At 38.7% G+C, this 22498-nt stretch overlaps 1 protein-coding gene across 1 annotated transcript; it reads right to left on the reverse strand.

The window, feature by feature from the left end:
• Positions 1-1138: 1138 nt before the first annotated feature.
• On the reverse strand, positions 1139-8233 carry spp1 (secreted phosphoprotein 1). Its single transcript, XM_063480873.1, has 8 exons — positions 8133-8233; positions 4602-4673; positions 4439-4477; positions 4287-4361; positions 3352-3414; positions 3131-3253; positions 2531-2878; positions 1139-2371 (listed from the first exon to the last, which is right to left on the reverse strand). Exons 2-8 carry the CDS (start codon positions 4653-4655, stop codon positions 1955-1957), a joined length of 1119 nt encoding a protein of 372 aa, XP_063336943.1. The 5' UTR covers positions 4656-4673; positions 8133-8233; the 3' UTR covers positions 1139-1954.
• Positions 8234-22498: the final 14265 nt, after the last annotated feature.

Genomic DNA, 22498 nt, shown 5'->3' on the forward strand with positions numbered 1-22498 from the left:
AGTATTTATTTATTTATCCCAGTATTTATGATTCAAGAGAGAAATTATAATTTCTCTCTTGAATCATAAATACTTCATGAGGAGAAAATTATATAACCTATTTTTTAATATATATTTTTATATTACCCATTAAAATTTTATATAACCCATTAACATTTGATTAAAGATAAAAGTTGAGTAGTATTAAAGATTGTGGTTTGTGTAGTTTTGCATTCAATTTTCAGTACTTTTTCAGTACTTGTTAGGCTCCAGCATCAAAGTTACCACACAGACATGAGTGACATTAATTTTTAAGATTGTTCCCTTTAAACTTTTTTTTAAATGGCTGGACACAATTCTACCAAACCTTTCAGTTGTTTACGATCTCTACTTTTGTCCACTTTAATAATTTTGTATTTCTCTATATCACTGTTGCCTTGCTTACTGTAATTAGAAAACATAACAATCATGTGTAAAAGACTTCAAATTGTTTGGTCATAGGGATCTTCTGATTGTTGGGGTTGCCTCTGTATTGTTGTGGGGCCAGTACCTTACAATATAATAATATAAAGTGCCCTGAGATGACCTTGTATGTGATTTACCATTATTTAATATTATTGAATTGAACTGAATCAAATTGAACTTCTAGAACAATGTCCTTTGGTGAAGCAGAGATGTTTTGCAAATCCATATCCACAGCCAGAATCCACAGCACCACATTTGGTGAAAAACAAACGCAGCATATCAAAACAAAGGCCTCATACCAGCTGTCAAGCATGGCGGTGGAAGTGTGATGATTTGGGTTTGTTTTATAGCCACAGGACCTCAACAGAGCTGTGCATAAATGAATGCCTGCAACCCTAAATAAACTGGATCAAGTGTGGGGGGGGAAATGATGTGAGATACTGATCAAGTCATATATAAAATCATTACTTGAAGTTATTGCTGCTAATGCTAGTTCTGCGAGCTACTGAATCACGTGGCGTGTAGTTAGTTTTTCACCACATAGAGTCTTGTGTAAACTTTTTCACAGGACTATGCGGTAAACTTCAGAATAGTGTTTATGCTTACACAACCAAGATAGTTTTTTTTATGAAAAAGAACTTTATTAATATTTTAGAAATGGTACATTATGGTACATTACAGTAAACAACATGGGACAAACAACATGTAGTGTAGGTAGCAACTGTGCAAATAAACAGGGCTGTGTTGTCTGTATGTGTGTACTGTATCTATATCTGATTGAACCCTGTAATAGAAGATATTTTTTTTGTTCTTTGCCTGGATCCTTTTATCTACACCAGCAAAATGTAATGTTAGCGAGCAAAAAAGCTAAGCCACACTGGCAGCAAATGTGTGACTTAATGTCAGTTTTAAATTTGATTATTTTCAAAATGATTACAAGTATTACAAATGTATTTAAATATAAAATGTGCATTTGCATTTATTTATTAAGCATAAGAACTTTGTATGTTTGCGTATTGCAGTTATTAATTAATAGTAAATGGCAGTTTTGTGCTAGTGTAGACAAGAGGACTCAACTTTGTCAGCGTTTTTGTTCTTTATCAGTTTTGACCTTGTACCCTGCTGAAAGAGAAGGGAGAAGGGGAAGGGGCAAAGATCATGAGGTCGGTCAACCTCCTGTTACAGGTAGCAGTCGTCATTTTTAAAGTTCAATTAACTTCTTTTCCCCTACTGGATCAAAGATGAGATTTACAAGGACCACAGGATAAAGGCGTTAATGGTTTATTTAGCCAAAACCCTAGAGAGCAACACACATGTGCTTTTTTAGATGATGCACAGATTTTCATGGAAATATCAGCTGAAAACATGAGTCAATAATAATTCAGCCTTGGTCATCCCTATTGGACCCTGCAGGGGAAAAGGGCTCGGGAGGGGGCTCTTTGCACATGGATGCAGTGTGCACACATTATGTGATTCGGACACCACCGCCCGCTCTATTTCCTAGATGGGCTTATTTGGCAGTGATAACTGCCGGGATGTCAGTGGTGGTGTCAGGTGCTGCCCCTTCCTCATCAGAGTCACTCTCAGCGCTGTCACTCTCATCGGAGTCAGCGTCAGCAGCTCCAGGTGTGGCTGTAGCCTCCTCGCTGCTCTGGCTCTCCTCGTCTTCGGCCTCCTGGCTGGTGCTATCACTGGTGGTGCTGGCGCTCTCCTCTTCCTCCTCCTCCTCTTCTTCCTCTGGGGTGCTGCTGCTTTCACTCTCGCTGGTGGTGGGGTCACTGGTGCTGGTGCTCTCCTCTTCCTCTGCCAGATCGGCCTGGCGGGGGTCCGGGTCCTGAGATGTGCCAGAGGAAGCATCCAGACCCTGGCTTTCCACCTCAGGGGTGCTGGTGTCTTCCTCCAGGAGTTCAGGGTTGACATAAATAGTCTAGAGGTCAAAGGAGAGATGTGAGGGTTAGTTTGCATATTTATCAACATTATATTTTAAATTTTTAATGCAGTGATCTAAAATGAGGGTTAGGGATTCTGCTAACTTTAAGGACCATTTCTGGTTCAGTCTTTCAGAAATTGATAAAGCTAACTGTACCTTATACACCTTTGGCAGCTTCTCCACCTCATTGCCGTCGGTCATTGAATAGGCTGTCTTCTTTCCTGTGTCCACAAACTCATAGGACTTGTAGGGCCCGGGAGCCTTGTGGTAGGATTTTTCCTCCACATAAACGATGGACTTGTACTCGCTGGGGTAGCCTCCCAGGTTGTCACCGCGGGCTGTATCGGTGACGACGGTGGCCACAATGGGCTCATCAGTCGGCTCAGGGGCCGGTGTCTCTGTGACAACCACGGGGGCTACTGTAGAAGGAGCAGGCGTGGAGGACTCACCAGACTCTGAGCTGTCGCTGGATTCATCCTCCTCCTCCTCTTCCTCCTCTGTTTCCTGTAGACAAGATATAGGAGTTGAGCTGTCAGAGATAGCAATGGCAAAAATTCCTACTGATTTTCCAGTAGTTTAGTTTAAATTGTCCATGACTCATATCTTCATCGGTTTTATATTTAAAATTTTTATTGACAGAAATATCTAAACTTAAGCTTGAGAAATGTGACACACATGAGACTAATTGTTTGAAATAATAAATTCTTGTTATTTAAAGAAGTAATGAAAAGGTTTTCACAGGACGTTTTTACTCACACTCTCCTCTGCTTCATCATCATCATCGTCGTCTTCACTGTTAACAGAGGGCGAATCTGAAGTTGTGTCTGTGACGACAGATTTGACTTCAGGTAGAGCCTCGGCTGCCACCTGCTGCTGATGCTGCAACAACCATTAAAAAACAATGTTATAAGAGTTTAACAATAAATGCATTGTAACATAAATGATCACTGTTTTGACCTCTGCTGCTCATCTCTCACCTCCTCCTCTTCTGAAGTCTCTGCGCTCTCATCTGAACCAGCAGCCGCGGCTGCTACAACATTCTGCAAGATGGGAGAGATGCAATGAATGTGATTAATCATCAAAGAGTAAAGAGTCCTTTCTTTGGGAGAAACAATCTTTTAAATCGTCCTTTAGTTTTCTTTCATTGCTTTTATAAAATTCGTACTTTAAGCTGAACCCAGCTAGAGGAGATTATTTAAAGGTTGCATCTCTACTTCACAGCTAAAATCAGAATAAAATGATTGAAGAAGGATGTTTTTGTTTTTATGAGCTGTTGAACTACAAGGTTAAAAATCCTAGTTCTCCTGCTTTTCTCTGCTCACTAAACTCCAGCTACCAGTAGCATATAGCCACAGATGAAGTGCATCTAAAAATATGATGCTTTGCCCCTGTTAACATACTGGTGTGTCCAAGATATTGTACCTTCCCTTTTATAATTTACATTGTTCATATTACTTTGAACAATTTTTGAGGATTTGACTTTTAGCCAATCAAAAAAAAGCATTTTAAATCTACCTATTTGGCCTTCTGGTAATTGTGTTTGTGCAGTTATTAAACTTTAATAATTAGCTGATCTCTTTTCTGCATTACTCTGACATTTGCCTGATTATACTTGCACACTTTTACTATACTTTTACGATGTAACAATAAAACATGTAGTAAAATATTGTTGAATTCCTATAAAACAGTACTTTGAATAGGCTTTGTTATCAGATATCACATATGTGCCTTATGAGATTTAAGTGAGTAGGTGAAAGTGGCTGACAGCGCAGACAGCAGAGAATTAGAGGAGAACCATTACTGCAAGGACAAAATAAGGAGAAGATACTGGAGGGAAGATAAGAGAGAAGAAAGAATGAGAGGAGAGCAAACTGACAAAATGATAAATGGACACAAAAAATGAATATTTTACCTGCACAGGTGGGGGACGAGCCTTAAGAACCACAGGCGCCTGTTTTCTGAGTGCTGGAGGTTTTGGTCGTCTCACCTGTGGAGGAGAAAAACACCATGGATGTCTCACTCTTTCTCTCACCACCTCCCACCGGCCTCTTTTGGAATACTTACCACTTCCTCAGAGCTCTCTGAACTGGAAAGTTTTCTCGCCTAGAAAAACAAAGGCACCAGAGTGAAATTTATGACAAAATGGCATGATAAAACATGTTATGTTCTCAGTTTATTTATCTATTTTTAATCTGGGTGTAGTTTTGATTTGACAAAAGTGTCTCACCGGCCGGCAGAGAACTGTGGCAAAGAGCAGAACAAACACAACAGCCACTTTCATTGTGTCACAGTTTGATGCCTGGTTGGAGGAGAAAGCCAGAAAAAACGCAGCTTGAAGTCACACAATAAAACATCATTGCACAGCACAATAAAACAATAAAACATAATCATGATACACAGCGCTCGGCACCAAAATACTCGTCTGAAAGCCATAACTTCACAGAAAACACAATGACATGTCAGCCTCTCACCCAGATTCCTTCCTAAAAGCGGAGGCTGTACAGTCACATGACTGTTAACCGTCCTTGGTATGTCCCAGGGAGTCATTAACGCCTTAATTACAGAGCTAAAGAGAGCTATGTGCCTTTGACGACTCAGTTCAATACAGTAAAACATTTTCTCTGTCATCACAGCAGGAAAATCGCATCACTATGAAGCATGGTTTTTCAAACTATGAGCAGGCGGTTCATAACTAATTTGGGGCCCCCAAAAAAAGACAGGAGAAAAATAACAGGTACCATTGAGAAGGAGATTCATTTTGTTTGAGAATGTTTGAGAAAAATGACTTTGTTTGATTTTCTACTGCCTGAGTCTAGTTTGCAATACTATGAATTATTCTGTGATGCTTTTTGTGTTTTTGTAGAGGACTATTTTTAGTCAAGGCCCAATAAACACTTTTCAGTAGCAGGGTGGTTGGTGTACATGGGGCTGAGCCAAAAAATAAAGCACAGCCAATGCAACAATGTGAATCATTTTGTTAGTGGGTTTATTTCATTGTTGGTTTGTCTTTGTTGTCATTAAACAAAGTAGATTTGACTTTCAATTCATGTCTTTTAGTTCCTTCTTCTCTTTTCTCGTCATGTTCTTTAACAAGCTTTAATGTTGGTGCTTGCTGTGGGAGGAACAGTCTAAGTGCTTATCTTTAATGATGGACTTTTCCTATAGTGTGTAATTCACTAAGTTATAAATGGAAAGCCACAGCGCAACTGCATAATGTCAGATGCCTCTGTCGCTGTATGCGAGCATGTATTTTTTCATTCTTTATGAGAACAAGTTTTAGCCTTAAACCTAGAGAATAAAGTATAATAAAGACATTTTTGTTCTTTACTGTCTGGACTGATTTCAGGACTAAGTTAAAACAACCTCATATGTATGGTGGCAGTAATTGTAGCTGTGTATTCGTGTATTTTTGTATATCGCACTGTGTGAGGATTATGTTTCAGACCTTGAAAGCATGGGCATTTTTGTTCTGTCCTTTCTGGGTCTAACTTGGGCTGCTTGGGAAATAAGTGCTGATTTTGCATGAAAAGCAACCACATATGCACATGTGCAATGGAAGTAACTTTAAGTGTGTGTATTGTTCTTGTTTTTCTTGGTGAGGACCACTGCTTTAGACCTTTAAAGTGAGGACAGTTTGATTTTTACTTCACTTTTACAAATAGCTTTTTTTAGGATTTCAGAATTGGTTTTCGGGTTAAGGTTAGGTTAGGTGTTGGGTTTAGCTTTATTGCTGTTGTGGTTAGGTTTGATACTGCTCTTAGAACTGTACACTCAAGTGATGCTAAGAGTTAGTTTAGCTTAAAGAGTCGAAGCAGAGTTAATGGTAACCAATCAGCCAGCAATTTTAAAGGCAACTTACATGTTTCATCTATCTTATTTATTAAATTAAAACCAACAATTTAAAAAAACAACACACACTCTGGTTTTATAGGGAGTTACATGCTGTGTGAGCTCTGAAACCGTACCATTTTTCTTTGGATTGGTGCAGGTTACCGGTGACCGGTACTTTTTTCAAACAAGTCACTCTTTTGTTGAACTTTTAGCATCTCAGAGACAAACTGGGTTTAATAAAACACTTGTCCGTCTAATATTGCATTAACTTACAATGCTTGTAATTTTCTTAAGCACCCTAAAAACCATGTGAAAGTATACCAGGAAGCAGCTGTGAATTTTAGATAAGCTATCCTCTTTTTACTTGAAAATGTTTACCTAGGATTCATAGCAGCAAGGAAGTTGGAATGAAGAAATATTCAGAGTGAAGAAGATTATCAGTGCAAGAGGGCTGAAAGGATTCTCTTAATTGCCCCAGTCTGTATTGCTAAGGACTTTTTTCAGGTCTCAATTTGTCCATCCATCATTCAAAACTGCCTGTGGTAAACAGTTTTCATTGTTCGAAGTAAAAGATCTTGAATCTAGTTACACAGGTTATTCTTTGAAGATCGAACCAGACTAAAATATGTTTAGTGATTAATCAATTTATGTTTAAGAAAAACAGAAGATTGAGAGGAAACAGAGACAAATGTGCAATTATTTGGATTTTGTTTTTAAATTTATATCTGACAAAAATATATTTAACAGCAAAAGTTTAAGCTGGCAGTGCATTGTTGTGGGTATGCGTGTTGTCAATGTCGCTAGTCAACACTGGGTTAGTTTCCTGGTGCCCACAGCTTCCTCTTCCTATCCCTGGTGACAAACCAATCAAACAGCTGCACAGACTCGAACCAATCACAGACAGTAATTCAAACTCTCATAAGTTACTGCAATAAACTGCACAGTGGATAACCAAACTCTCTTGTGGGTTTATTATCAGTTTGCTCTGCACTGATTTAAATTCCTGACAAGGTCATTTCAATATGAATAAAAAAAGCTAAGCTAAAATGGATATTGTTAGAAATCTCTGTTTCTTCCAAAGAAAGGGCTATTTACACCATTACATTACAAATTTATTATTTTTGTTTTTTATTTGCTAAACAAAAGACATTTACCATTTAAAACTATTCAAAAACTTTAACATTTAGTGCTTAATTATGGGGAAAATAGTGAAATTAAAAATCGTAAAATTTAAAAAAAAAATGTCATTTACAAACAAATTTCTTTAAAAGAGATCCTATACATATGCAAAAGTATGTGGACACCTACACGGTTCATCAAGTGTGATAGTTTAAAAACAAAAACAAGCTTTAATTTGCTGCTCTAACTGCTCTATGCTTTTTGCTTAAAACTTTCCACATGATTTCTGGCTTTGCTACGACGATTTGCTCTCATTGTAACATTTATTTGTTATGTACAACACTGGTGTTAGATGATGACGTGTAGAGAACTTTCTCATAAAGGACTGGGTTCTGTACCAGTCGGTCAGTTTTTAAATATCAGACTAGGAAAAATGTTTCTTTATGAGTCTTTTTGACATTTTAAAGCTAGGAAAGTCTTCTGCAAAATGCAGCAGGTAGCACACTGTTTTCAAAAGTATAGCTAAGTGCTGTATCATTAAGAATGTGGGGACACTAAAGTCAGGAAAGGACTGTGTACATTCTTTTGGACATGCACTAGAGAATGCAGCAGATATAGTCAAGGACCTGATAATCAGATTTCCACATTGTAATGATAGATTCTTCAAGCTAAAAAAAGCACATTTTCAGGAGCTTGTATAAACATTAAGCTAGTTTCCCACCTCTAACCATGACATTAGGAATGCAGACACCAGACAAGAACTTCATATATTAAATATAATGTTAATTTGTCATGAATTCATTCTGACCTTGTCTGTAGTTGAGGGAAGCTTCAGGGGTTCAGCGGCTGCAGCAGAAACACAGAGACGTGATTTGTCTTTAGTTTATCTCCTGGGTTTGCTTCACCGTGATGATGCTGCTGAAAGTAGGGCTACCGGCTGGCTTATAAACCTTCCAGCCTCTGGCAGCAGCCAATCATCTTGGTGCTTGTGATGTCATGAGGTTAACCGCTCCATGGTGTCCACCTCTCCTCTCTCTCCCACTCTTCCTGTGGTTGGTGGTGTGCTGTGGTGGTGTCGGGGGCAAATACACACAGACACACACACAGAACACAAGACAAATACGTGGATAAAGGCATGCAGACATTTGAAACCCAGACAGAAGCATATGAATTTTTTGCCTCTCTCTTTCACACACACACACAAGCTCACTATGTGTGTAGTTAATTTAAGGACATGTAGTAACAAGCTCTGGGTTAAAAACAGCAGCATATAGTGGTAGGTGGCATGACAGTGATTCAGCTTCCTTACAGACGGAACAAAATCATCTGACTGAGGTCTCTGTGAATAATTAACAATTTGTCTGTGACACCAGACTGATTTGTCTTAAACTGTCAAACAAAAGGTGCTAGTTTTTTCCTTCTTTGTGTATGCAGACATTTCTGTGTTAGAACTAGACCTGACTGATAACTGCCTAGAGCAAAAGGGAGAACATTTAGTGGCATAATGCATAAAGGAAAATTTTTAACATTGTTATCATTAAATATAAATAATTTATATTTCCAATAACAGTAACAACAACAAAGTTGTATTTAAAATATTTTAAAAGCTGGAACCATGGGATTTTCATATGTTTGTGATGTTTCATAAGCTCCACTTTTGTGCACAATTTACAGTGTCAGAACAATCTATGACAAAATATACAGTATCTCATGTTTACCATCTTAGGAGTTCTAAGGTCTTAGTAGCTTGTAGGCTTTGCAAAACTTGTGTCTGAATTTACAATATGAGGATGAAACTTTTTAGGAAGTACAAAACTTGAATTCACAAAGCTTCTCTAGTAGCCACTTGATTCTGAATCCAAAAGGTGGTCAGTACGCACAGAGCTTAAATAATGTTTGCTTTTATTTCAAGTAGACTAGGTTAATGCAATGCTCTTTTTATTGGATTTCCTACAAAAGACTATCCTAGTAGAGTGCAACCTATTCAGTCACACAGGCCTAAAGACTGGTCAGCAACCCTTTGGTGAACTCTGCTCATTAGGACATAATATTATTAATGAATAACCAATTGGCAAGTGCTTCCTGTAGGTTGCTGGTAGGCACCAGATTAAATATGCCACAAAGCGGTCACCAAATCTTGTGATTGCCGTTGTTGCTTAGAAGACATTAATGTCTACAAACACAAACCAGAGAGTAGGTTACCTTTAAAATAAAGGTTTCAAAAGATGCAACTTTTCCTTTCAAGCCAAACGGTCTTGTTTTCTGATATGTTTTACATCTTCACAGTTTTACTGCTGCTTAGTGATTAACTGGGGAGTATTTGAATGGTCCACTGAATGGTCTCTAGGCCTGTGTGCTTGGAGACTAATGTAAATAACAGAGAGGAGACCATGCCAGTTTTAGCAGATCTACTTTGTATTCCAATTGTGTTACTTCTATATAAATTCCTAAATAGCTTTGTAGCATTTTAGATTTCTGAATAATTGTGTTTTTACATCCCAAATTTCCCAATTAGATCATCCGCTGCAAAAATCAATATCATATCGGCCTTTTGCTTCTATTAGTTCCAAGTCTATTTTCTTTTTCGGTGCTTTCTGTTTGTGTATAACAGAGTATAAGTTTATACTTTTAAGTAAAAAAAATTTTTTATATATACTGGGTTAAACAAACAAAATTCAAATGAATTGAATATTATATGCTGAACTGGCAGTCAGATTGGTGCTGATATAGTGAGTTGTAGCTGGTAGCTTTGTGAAAGCCTTCACTTCAGCTTATTCAGGTTACTGATTTAAACTTCTTAACCTGTGTTGTTGGCACTGGTGCAGTGGAATTACAGTATTTTGTGTGTATTTTTATTGGAACTCATTACAGGTATAACTCTGTCTGTGCAATGCAATCATATTGCATTTAAATGCAGCTTGCTAAGGTAGCTGGCTAGCATTAGCTGAAAACTTAGCACACCACCTCATCATCTCAGTTTTGTTACTTCTGGCTCTAAAACTGAAAGTTAGAAAGCAAAACACAGACCAAAGGGTGACGTTACGGGGGTTACAATACAAAGACTTATGTTCTCTATGTTGTATATAAGTAAAACCTGGGTTTTGTATGCTCTATTTACGTTTAGGGCTCATTCATGGCAACAGTTATCTCAGAGCACTTTATATATTTGTAAGGTAAAGACTGCACAATGTATACAGTATAAATTAACTGGTTGTATCCAGACAGACATTCTTTGAATACTGTTATAATTTATATTTTAGTCTCACTGAGATGACAGAATCATCAACCCTGATTTGACTGTGTGGTAAAGTTTCTCTAAGGCTCCCCCTGCAATTACAGGAAGATGTCTGAGTCTGTATGTGTTGATATTTGACAATATGGCATTACCGTTAGAGTACATAGGGTACATGCACAGAACACATAAACACAAGAGTGGCACATCAAGGGGGTACACACAAACGAGATATTTTCTGATTGATGACCTAGACACATTTATTTTTAAAAAATGTGCAATTATGTAGGTACATGGTTGTTTCAGTTTATCTGTTCACATCAATCGTCCCTCCATTGAAGCACATACACTCTGACACTGATTACAAAAACACAATGTCTCATCAGACTGAAGGTACAGACACATTCTCAGAGTCTGATGAGTTATGAGTCCTCAGAGTCACAATTTTACAATTAAATTACCGCTCAAATTAAAGGTTTTTTTACCCTCTACTGAGGGGTTAAGGGGTTTGTTTGTTTTTAGATACAGCTCATCAGATTTGTCCTTCTTGTTAACCTACAATCTCACTGGTTAACCTTAAGCAATTTTCAAATAATCTTTAAAAATGTAGGCACAATTTTAGAAACTTCAGTGGTTATCAATAAAGCTTTTTGGTTCTGGACACTTTGGCTTCCTCCCACAGTCTATCTCAGTCCCAGTTCCTGCCTCCATGAGCCTGAATGAGACACCAGGTTAAGAAAATTGATAAATTAATGGTTTAGGCAAGGAAACTAGCTGGGAGGAGTATGCAGCAGACATCTCACATGATGCCCAGTCATTTGCACTTTTCTTAACTGCTCACAGGTCGCAGGAGGGCTGTCACAGGTTTAGAGGCAGGTTATTCCCCAGTCAGGTCACAAGTCCATCAAGAGCATTTTCTATTAATTTTTACCTCTGAAAATAACAGATCATTCTCCATATTTTATGTTTTCTTTTCATCTGCTTGTTTACATACAAGAAACAAAGGTCAGTGTTACTTTTAGCTTTGACATATTGATTGATAACCAAATATAAGGCATAGATTTACAAAATCAAGACATGTAACTGTGTGCTTGTGTGTGAGAGAAAGATACATATTTGGAAAGGAGGGGAATAAAACAGCTTCAGACGTGCCTGGGAGAAATGTGTTAGCACACGTTTTTATCCTGGAGCAGAGATGTTTATGTGTCTGAGATAATTTACTGTCTTTTCTTTATGTTTTATTGCTAATTTTTAATGCAAAGCTTTTTAAATCTCTTCATCACTTTATCTTCCAGTCCGTTATTTCTACGTATCTTCAATACTGTAACCAATATATACAGCATATATATTGGTTATTAATTATGTGAATGAAAAATAATGCTAAATGTCAATAGAGATCATTAAGTAGGTGTTGGGAGTGCAGATTATACCACTTATGAGCAGAAAATAAAGCAGTAAAAAACATCAAAGATGAAGAGTGGAGGATGGACTGGTCTGGGACGCTGAGTCCCCCCATAAGGCCTCCTACAGTTTCCAACACTGGGAACAAAAACAAATTTTGGTGGTGTGAAATGTTTATTTGGAAAAACACAAAAGTGTTGTTTCATGGTTCAATAAAATTGTCCCAAAGAAAGGACCAAAGATTTTATAACCTGTTTATATGTGTTTGTATCGTTTGTGCTCTGATTGTGCATGAGCATGTCTTAATCATCTGTCTCAGTGTACCATTTGCACGCATTCAACCTCTGTTTTGTTCTGTCTGACTATTCATATCTGTCGGCACTCATATTGCATTGTTGCATTCCTCAAATGTATGTGTGTATACTTAACTAAATGATTTATACTGACAGTCTTCTGTGCTCCACCAATAAAAACTGATTCAGCTGGCCCCCAACATGACCACAAATAACACAGCTTGTTCACTGTTACAGCATTTATTGCTGTTTCTCAGAAAATATAAAACACAGCAAGCATATAAAATAATAGCAAGAACTAAGATAAGAAGGTTGGCAAGAAACAAAATGAAGCGAGAAACTAGTGCATCCTCTCTTCAAAGCCAGTGTCCTGCTTTGCACTTTTGGGTTCTATTGAAGGAAATTTTAAACTGCTGGCTAAGGGTAAATTATAATTCGCATACGTCAATCAGAGTTCACTAAATGTAATATTGAGTCGGTGTGTAACAAAGATGGACTTTCTGGGCCCCTCCTAAATCAGAGCAGGAGTGACAGGTTTAGCCGCATGTTCTCCTTAAATTTCTGACTGCCTGAGTGGTGTCCAATAAATAAATAAATGCCATAATAATTTTAATATGGATTAAGAATGGGATGTCCCTCAAGTTCACATGTGTGAAGGAAGACAAGCAAATACTTTTGGCAATATAGTGTATATCATGTGCATTGGTTCATTTTGACACCTTCCCAAATATTCTCATGTAGACAGTCACAGTTGTATGCAAAGCTGAGGTCATTGGTGATTTTCACCTCATGGCTAGTTGTAAAATGCATGTGAGGGGCCTCTGTGTGGAAATATTCCTTTTAATAGCAACCTCAGAATATTTGTGTGGTAATACAAATTGCTGCTAAAGCTTTAACAGAACACCAGTCTATCAAATTGTCTTATCATTAAAAATATATATTTAAGAGTGTTAATGAGTCCTGGGAGAGAGCCGATGTGGTCTGGCTGCTGTTAGAACAGCAACCACTTCATCTGGAGTTTTATTTCCATTTGCATTTTCACATACACTCAAAGTCATTCAAACACACACACACAGAAACAATTGTACACACACACTCCCCAGGCTATAAATGTGTTGGAACACTCTGTCAGACTGTGGAACAAAGCATAAATGAGAAGAGTGTGAAACCCGCTATCATAAGGACTTTCCCAGACTCTGTGTGTGCGTGCGTGCGTGCGTGCGTGCGTGCGCGCGCGCGTGTGTGTGTGTGTGTCGATGTTGTGAAGGCATATATGTCTGTATATGACAGATGTCCTCACAAGTGGTGCAGGCACAGGAGGAATTTGAAGACAAACTTCATACTGACATTTTTTTGCTGCAGCTCATCTATTCTGCGAGTTCAGTTTGCAACAGCTGCTCTAAATGTATCAGCACAAGTCACATTAAGAAAACACACAAAGTACACAAAATTGCACAAAACCTATGCAGATTTCTTACTGAAAATGCCATGGTTTTCCCCAAGTGTGCTAAAATTAAATCCCTTTGGTCGGATATTTTTGATATTTTCTCACAAACCATTAAGCCTACTTCTAATCTAATCTTAAATCTAAGAAACTCTCTTATTGCACCATTTCAGAAAAGAATATTATTCCTCACTGGGTAAGACTGCTATACTAAACATGTAAGATGTGGCAAGACAGTTATCATGGAATAGATTATGAATAATTAGATGTGTATAAAAGATAAAGCCACTGATGTCACCTAGTAGATTGATGAGGACATAACACACTCATATGATAGCAAATTATCACCAGTTTTATTTTTTTATACTGACAGGATAAAGTCATACAATGGCTGCAAATTTGTCAATTGTGTTGAATGGATGTCCGGTACCACCAAATTCCAAAGGTATTCTGTTAAATTGACATCTGGTGACTGTGGAGGTCATTTGAGTGCAATTAAGTCATTGTCACATTCAAGAAATAGGTTTGAGATGATTCAAGCTTTGTGGCAAGGTGCATTATCATGCCGGAAGCAGTCACTAGAAGGTGGGCACACTGAGGTCATAAAGGATGGATGTGGTTACCAACAATACTCAGGTATGCTATGGTGTTTAAACATTGCTAGGTCTAGAGAACTGACAGACCCCCCTTTGATAAAAATAAGGTACCCACATTGGGTTCATTTTTTAGACCTAGTTTTGGAGAACTCACTCTTCCCTCTGCAAAGAGATGGTGTCACAAGCGATGGCGGGGACTCAAGCGCAGAGCAGAATTCAGTTCCAAAAAACAGAGTTTTGTTTACACAATCACCAGGTGCAGAATATATACAGTGGGGGAAATTCGGAGTTCCTAGGGTCCAGGGGGGAAAATCCGGGAAGGGGAAGCTCTCTCACACACGCTCTCTTCTCCACACACGTCCACACAGTGGGTAGGTTACGGGTCCAGGAAAACTATTCACAAGAAAGATTGGTCAAGCTGAATCACAGATTTACACATGAAAACTTTACTGAGGCTAGAGGCTCACTAATGTGTCTCGCACAATCATCCAGCGATGAGACTGTCTGCATCCCGGCCTTAAATGGCAAGCACATAATGGGCAACAGGTGTGTGGGCCAAGGGCGGGAACCCGCAGTGAGCTCCGCCCAGGCAGAGAGGTGAGAGAAAGAGAAAGAGTGAACAAAAGCACATGTAGCTGACACAGGGACCATGACAGATGGCCAATATGCTTGCCAACTGGACAGTTACAGCTCTCATCTAGCAAGAGCCTGTTGGTTGCTTTTTGACCTCTAGAGTTCTTCCTGATCATTGCTTTCGCCCAATGTTTTCTCACATTTCACCTTCTTGGCTTACATTTTGTTTTGACTCCCTGTTTATTTATTTTTTTATAAATTTGGTAATGTCTAGGCACCAAAAACCTAATGGTTAGGTTTAGAAAAGGTTAATGGTTTTCCCAGACCTTTAAAATACACCCTTCCACAAAGTTAACCACATGTTAGAAAGGTAAAATAAGGTAAAAGGTTACTGGGGTGAAGACTCCACTGGGTTTTTATTTTGTTCTTCATGCACTTATTCACACAACCACTTGAGGTGTGACATTCTGGGCTACTTTTTCTTTGATCATCATCTGTGTAGAATGGATGATAACCTTTTCGACTAGGGGTAGGCATAGCAGGGTGGCAACCAGACGTGTCTATGAGACAGATGTTCTTCTGTTGCAGCCTTGAAACCCAGCTTTTCAGACATCTTCCAGTGTAAGTGCTCAAAACAGGTCTTTGGTTTAAGAGGGATATGCTCTCAATTTTGGATGATATTGCATGATTCTATAGGGTAAAATTACATTTACTGTAATTTGTTTTAGTTAAAATGGCCTCCCAATTTTAGTGCCATGAAAGTTAAAAAAAAAAACCCAAAACAGCCAAAAGCATCGAGACCTGAACCAGCTCCGTCAGTTTTCACATAAAACTAAAGGAGCTGTTTAAAGTACAGCAGCTGGCAGTCAGAATCAAGCCAGATCGTTTCATTCACACAATTTAGTGAAACAACAATCACGTTAAACCTAATTCATTGCTGTTATTGACTCAGCTTAAATGATAGTGAAAGCGGCCACAGTTTGGACATTTTTCTGTCTGAAATTTGCATCTTCCATAAACAAAGTCTGGAGAAGCCGCAGTTGTTGTGGCAGGAAGAAAATACATTGTGAAAGAGACCGGGCTCTGGCTTTATGTGGCTGGAGCTGCTTATCCACCACCTATAACAAATAACTGTTGTGTCTATGCAACACAAACACAAAGCTCAGTAGGAATAATACAGTTAATCTAGTGGAAAGCTCCTAAGTGAAAACAGTCACTTCTCGCAGTCTACAGAACTGAGCAGGATAAGAACAGAAGCCAAGGAACTCCTCACCTGGGACATTTTTATTGATTTTTGTGCAAAAATTGGTTTAATGTTCCAAATAAAATAGAAAATAACCAATAAGAGGAACACTGGAACAAACAGCTTGGATTAAAACATGTTTCTGAAAACAAAATATAAAATTGTTCATTTCAGAGCTTTTATCACTTCCTGGTTTTATTTTGTCACGCTGACCACAGTTGAGTTTCTCACACACACACACACACACACACACACACACACACACACACACACACACACACACACACACACACCAGTCTGGAGTATTCTTAGCTTCCACCTCCAGTTTCCACAGTGACTGGGTGGCTTTTCACTTCCTGTATCTGGTTTGGCTGTAGCGTCTCACTTCCTGGGCGCAGTGACATGCTTTCATGAAATTTCTTTGTGTGTGTTTGTGGGTTTTGTGAGTATGTGTGTGTGTGTGTATTATATAATATGTTTCCAGAGCAGTCCACTACAAAGCTAGACTAATGACTTAGCAAGGTATGTTGTTTAAAGAGGTGACTCCCATTTCTTGTGGCTACATTCTGGACTGCATAGTGTTATGTTTGGAGTTTAAGTTTAAAATCACCTTAAAGTGACACAATTTCACTGATTTTTATTTATTTATTTTTTTACTAATGGCATCCTTTAACAGTTTCACAGTTAACAGATGTACACTACATTAGTATTCGCTCATCTGCCTTCACATTAATATGAACTTGAGTCAGATCCCATTTTTATTCCATAGTGTTTAATATAATTATTGGCCCACCCTTTGCAGGTCTAACAGCTTCAACTCTTCTGTGAAGGTTTTCCATAATGTTTAAGAGTGTTTATGGGAATTTTTGACCATTGGTCCATAAGTGCATTTGTGAGGTCAGACACTGATGTTGGATGAGAAGGCCTGGCTTGCAGTCTCTGCTCTAATTCATCCCAAAGGTGTTCTGTCTGGTTAAGGTCAGGACTCTGTGCAGGCCAGTCAAGTTATTTCACACCAAACTCGATAATCTATGCCTTTATGGACCTAGTATTGCAGTCGGAGTTGTTGGAGTAGGAAGGGGGCATCCCCAAATTCTTCCCACAAAGTTGGAAGTATGAAATTGTCCAAAATGTCTTAGTATGCTGAAGCATTATGAATTCCTGTCGTTGAAACTAACACTGTCCACCAAACTGTACACTTGGTGCAGTGCAGTCAGACGAGTACCATTCTCCTGGCAACTACCTGTCATGTTACGGCTGTGTGCAGGCATGGATTGGACCCAAACACAAACTCACTGACACAAGGAATAAACTCAAAAAACCACAGCTTTATTGGCTGGCAGGGGAAAAAGCATACAAAACTAAACTAAACTGGGAAACTCTAATAGAACTAATGCACACAAGGAGACACTGGGAAACACACAGTATGAGGGACGACGCGACACGGAACAGATGGGGACTCTGACATAAGTACACAGAAGGCAATGAAGAAAGTGGAAGCACACGGGGAACACAGCTGAGGGTAATTACACGTGACAGGACAGGAAAGGCACGGAAACTGAAAATGCTGACACCAGACACGAACCTTCAACGCAACACAGGACGTACACAGAGGCAGCCTGTAGGGAGAGAGAGAACAAGGAGCAGCACATGACGGGGTGAGGAAAACACAGAACACAAGGCACCAGAACTAGCATCACAATATAAACACAATTACACAAAAGGAGACAGAGGGCAACTACACGAGGGAACCCTATTAAATACACAGGGAGCTAAACAGAATACAATAAACTCAAACTAGCACACTAGGCTCTGAATAAACTAGGGCAACAAAGAAAACTTTAGAACATAAATTTATAATACAAAAACACTGAGGCACAAGAAACTCAAAACACTGGGTCTAGAGAGCCAGGACCCCGACACTACCAAACCCAGACTCGTCCACTGGATAGTTAGATAGTAAGGGCATGATTCATCACTACAGATAACCCATCTCCACTGCTCTAGAGTTCAGTGGTGGTGTGCTTTACACCACTGCATCCGACGCTTTGCATTGCCTTTGGTGATCTAAGGCCTGGATGCAGCTCCTTGGCAATGGAAACCCATTAAGCTCTCTATGTACTATTCTTGAGCTAATCTGAAGGCCACATTAAGTTGAAGCAGTTTGCTTACCTAGGTGCTTGATTTATAAACCTGTGGCCTTTAAGTGACTGGAACAGCTGAATGAGTACTTTTGGTTATATACTGCATGTGTCTGATGTCCCTGTGGGCATTGGTTCATTCACTGTCAGCTTCTGAGACATGTATATTGAAGCAAGACCATGAAGTGCTTTAAAAGTAAGTGCAAATATTTTAAAAATCAGTACAGAAACTTATAGGCAGCTAGTTGAAGAACTTTTAAACAGGTGCAATGTAATCTCTACTTCTGGTCCTGTAAGAAGTCTGACAGGAGAGTTCTGAACCAGTTGTAGTTCATTTAAAGCATTTCCAGGTAGACCAGCTAGCAGATTCCAGAAGTTGAACTTGCACAGTGTATATAAAAGCATGCATCAAATTGTCAGTCACTCAGAAAGATAAATGTCTGCAATTTAGCATTATGGTTCAAGTGATCAAGAGGTCCAGTCAAGAGGGCAAATTTAGCGGCAGAGCCCACATAAGCTCTAAAATTAAAATTAAAGATTAGCCCTAGTTTTCTTGTTTGGCTCTGGCTAAGTTCAAGGAAATTCAGTTTTGCGGTTATAAAGTCTATTCTTGATACTTTAGAGATGTTTATCATCTTTTACTTTGATAATGTCTGTAGCTGAAGCACGCAGAACTCAATTGGTAAATTTTGTGCAAAATAAGAGTGAAATGATGTGTGAAATGCCCCATTTTATATGAGCATTCACAGATCTTGAGTTAACAGGGAAAGTTCATAGCCACCAATATCACGCCCATTGTCTCTGACTGAGGTTTTTAGTTTTTGTCCTGCCAGCTTACATAAAGAAATCCTGGCTAAGTCAAATCTACTTCATAGTATACCCTCAGCTTACCATCAATGATATTTACACGCTTTAAGCTTCTTAGATTTCTAATATAAATACCAGATTGTTTAGCAAAGTCCTCGAGAGTGAAAGGATACCAGAGCAGTGGAGATAAAATGCGCTGGTACTGATTTCAAGAACAAGGGTGGGGTGCAGAGCTGTAGTTACTACAGGAGTGACTACCAGGAGTAGAGGGAGGTATTTAAGCAAAGCAATGAATGGTGTGCACACACGAGGTGAAAAAGAGTGTGCAGACAGGGTGGATTGGATTGAGATGAGTGTGAGGGATGGGTTTACAACGTGGTAGTGAGACATACTCTGATGTATATTTTGAAGATAGTGGCACTAACAAAAATACAGGACGCCGTTTGTTGTCGTTGTTTGTTTTCCTTTCAAATTATGCTTTCAATCATGGGATAAATTTAGCTGTGACCACGGTCATATTAGAGGATCTGATGCAATTAGAAAATGGTGCACCAGCAGAGCTCTTAGACAATAAAAACAAAATCAAGGAGAAGCAAAAATATAAGTAATAAGGTTAATGGGGTTGAATGAGAGCTACTATTTAAATGAGTCTTCTTCAAATCCAGCATGCTGAAATAAAGGTGCAGAAGCCTTGTTGTGACTCTGCTGTTGCCAAAAATTCAAACCTGGCAATCACGACTCACCAAACTCTATATAATTAAGGATCTACTTGCGCATCATGTGGCTTGGGTACGGATGGGCACTGGGAACCTAAATATGACAACAATAGCAGAGTCTACTTGTTTCAGACCAAAGAAACTAAATTTCACTGCTAGCAAACTTTGTTTAAATGTCAGCGCTTGTGGCGACGCTGGTTTGGTGAAGGATGCTGTGTCGTCCTTCTGTTTCTCCGCGGTGCTGCAGGCTAACTCTCATGTGGGGGAACATAACTTGTGTTTATGTGTTTTTAGTCAGAAAGGAATTGCGGGACTTAAACCAGAGTTTGGTTCTCTACCAAGTTTCAGTGAGAAAGAGTTCTGATCAAAGCTGCACATTACAGATTTAGATTAGAGGGAGAAATCAGAGTTTTAGACTCATTTTAATAAAAAATTCTTAGACTGTTGTGGGCTGGCATGTCTTTGCTGGTACACCTGTGGGTGGAACTTATCTTTCTCATGCTTTCATTCCTGTACCTGATCCGAGTTCTCTTGTTCGGTTCATGATATTTATTGGCTGGTTCGTGCTGCTGTTCTCCAACAGATTGCAGGCTCTTGTAGTTTTATTTCCCTTTTTCCTGTGACCTCATTTCTTTGTCTGCTTTCCAGCAACCAGTTTGAAACCATGTTGTATATCCCAGTTCCACCAAGGAATCTTACAGTCACTGCCAGCCACTCTTCCCAGTAAAATTATAAAACTGCAGCTGATCTTTTGAGCCTGAGTCCACTTTGAGCTGAAACATGACACATTCCTATATATTAAAAAAAACAAAAACATATGCTCAAGTGGAAAACAGATCTTACCTACATGTCTTGTAACCCCCAAAACTTTCTTTTGCATCTCGTCCTTCTATGGTTACCACGGTACCTATTTTTATAGTATCGGACATGCAATTAAATTCAGAAACAAATGATGCTAGGACCTCTGTGAAGTTACTTTTGAGATCTAGATTGACTTTTGCAAAAGTGTCCAAGACAGGGAGCCTCAACCTACCATTTTCTATGTCTTCTAGATTCTCAATATCTTAGTCCCCATCCACATAGGAATAATCAAACATCACTCTATAGCTCAGATTTGGCTGTCAGAGAACATCTGGTTATCTATGCAAGCTTTTAATGGATTTAGACACCTCGTCATACGTAGAAGCTTTCTTTGCTCAGATATATAGGCACGTCAATCATTTACCATGTTACAAGTCACTGGAGTCTGTTTTGAGGTGGACGCCTCTTTCTCTTTGTGAATAATAATAATAATGATAATAATCAACCTAAGCATAAAGTACACCCAGTTAGAACAACAACAAAAATACAACGTAAAACCTGTGAATAATAAGGTAAGAGAAATAAATTCAATAAGAATAAAGAACCCAACGAAGAAACTGTAGAGCAGCAATTATATCTGGTTTATTACATTTTTTATAAAATGTATTTTCTTGTAAAATTGCTTTTATAAGAGTTTGGGAGTGATTAAAAAGTAGATACTGAGTTTGCTAACCTCAGGTGTTCAGGCAAAAATTTCCACGGAAATTGACCCATTTCCTTTTTTTAATGAGGCAGGATGAGGGAACATTAGGAGGGTGTAACCTGGGGAATGCAGAGGGAGGATTTAGTTAAAGGTTTAAATTTGTATGCAGGCAGGAACTTTGTAGATTTTGTTGCATTGTTAGCACTGAAGAGTCAAACAGTAATCATCTGTAAAAGCATTTCAAGGTAATCAAATGTTGTCATAGTGATGGTGAACAGGTGAAACAAACTAAAGCTCTTAATATTTTAAAGATATTACATTTTAAAATCTCATCCACTGCTTACTTCATAATTTGTCTCAATGCATCACGTTTTGGTATTCTTAACCTCTGAAATACAGATTTAAAGTTTATTTTCAGTTTTCTGTTTGTGTTTCTGCTGTAACATTTTTTTAGTTGCATTCAGTCCAGGCATGGTTCCATTTTCAGCTACTGTAACTACTGTATAATCTTCACTCTCTGCTGTTTCTCTGTGCAGTTTTCTCTCTTTTCTTGATTCATTCTGACATTACAGCAGGTTCTCTGTCAGTAATTACATATCACATTTTTTCCCGCATAATTCTGGCAGTGAAATCAGGCCAAAGTGCACACTCCAGTCTGTTTTTAGACCAGCACAGCTCTCTCCAGTGCCTTTGCTCTGGATCCTGATGAAACTTGTTCAAAACTCCATCAACTCTTATCCGTATGGCTATGGACAACTTTACCAACTTAAAGCAAAATGTAGTCAAATGGTCCACACAGGGTTCAGTTTTGATAAAGTATATGCCTTGATTTTTTTTTTTTTTTTTACATTTGATTTGACTGGACCCTTTTTCTGCTATTGTTGGTTAGGTTATCTGTGACGGACTGTAGTGATTGGACAGTATGACTGTTCATGTCACGGTTACTGAGGCTGGACTCAAAAGCCGGACTCCGAACTGTGCAATCAGAAAGGAGGGTTTATTAAAAAACCAGTGAGATTATGTACATCTATATAGTGACGAGGGAAAAGGGGTTCCAGGGAATCCAAGGGAGAGTCCAGGGCTAGTGGGGGGAAACACATGTTCACTCTACTCTTTGTACAGTCAAGAAACAGAAACACTCACACTGCCCAATCCAACACTGTGACCACTTTCAATCACACTCCTCCAGGTTGGGTCCAGGGGACATCTATACGAGGAGATATA

This window comes from Pelmatolapia mariae, linkage group LG7, assembly GCF_036321145.2.
Source record: "Pelmatolapia mariae isolate MD_Pm_ZW linkage group LG7, Pm_UMD_F_2, whole genome shotgun sequence".
Taxonomy (NCBI): domain Eukaryota; kingdom Metazoa; phylum Chordata; class Actinopteri; order Cichliformes; family Cichlidae; genus Pelmatolapia; species Pelmatolapia mariae.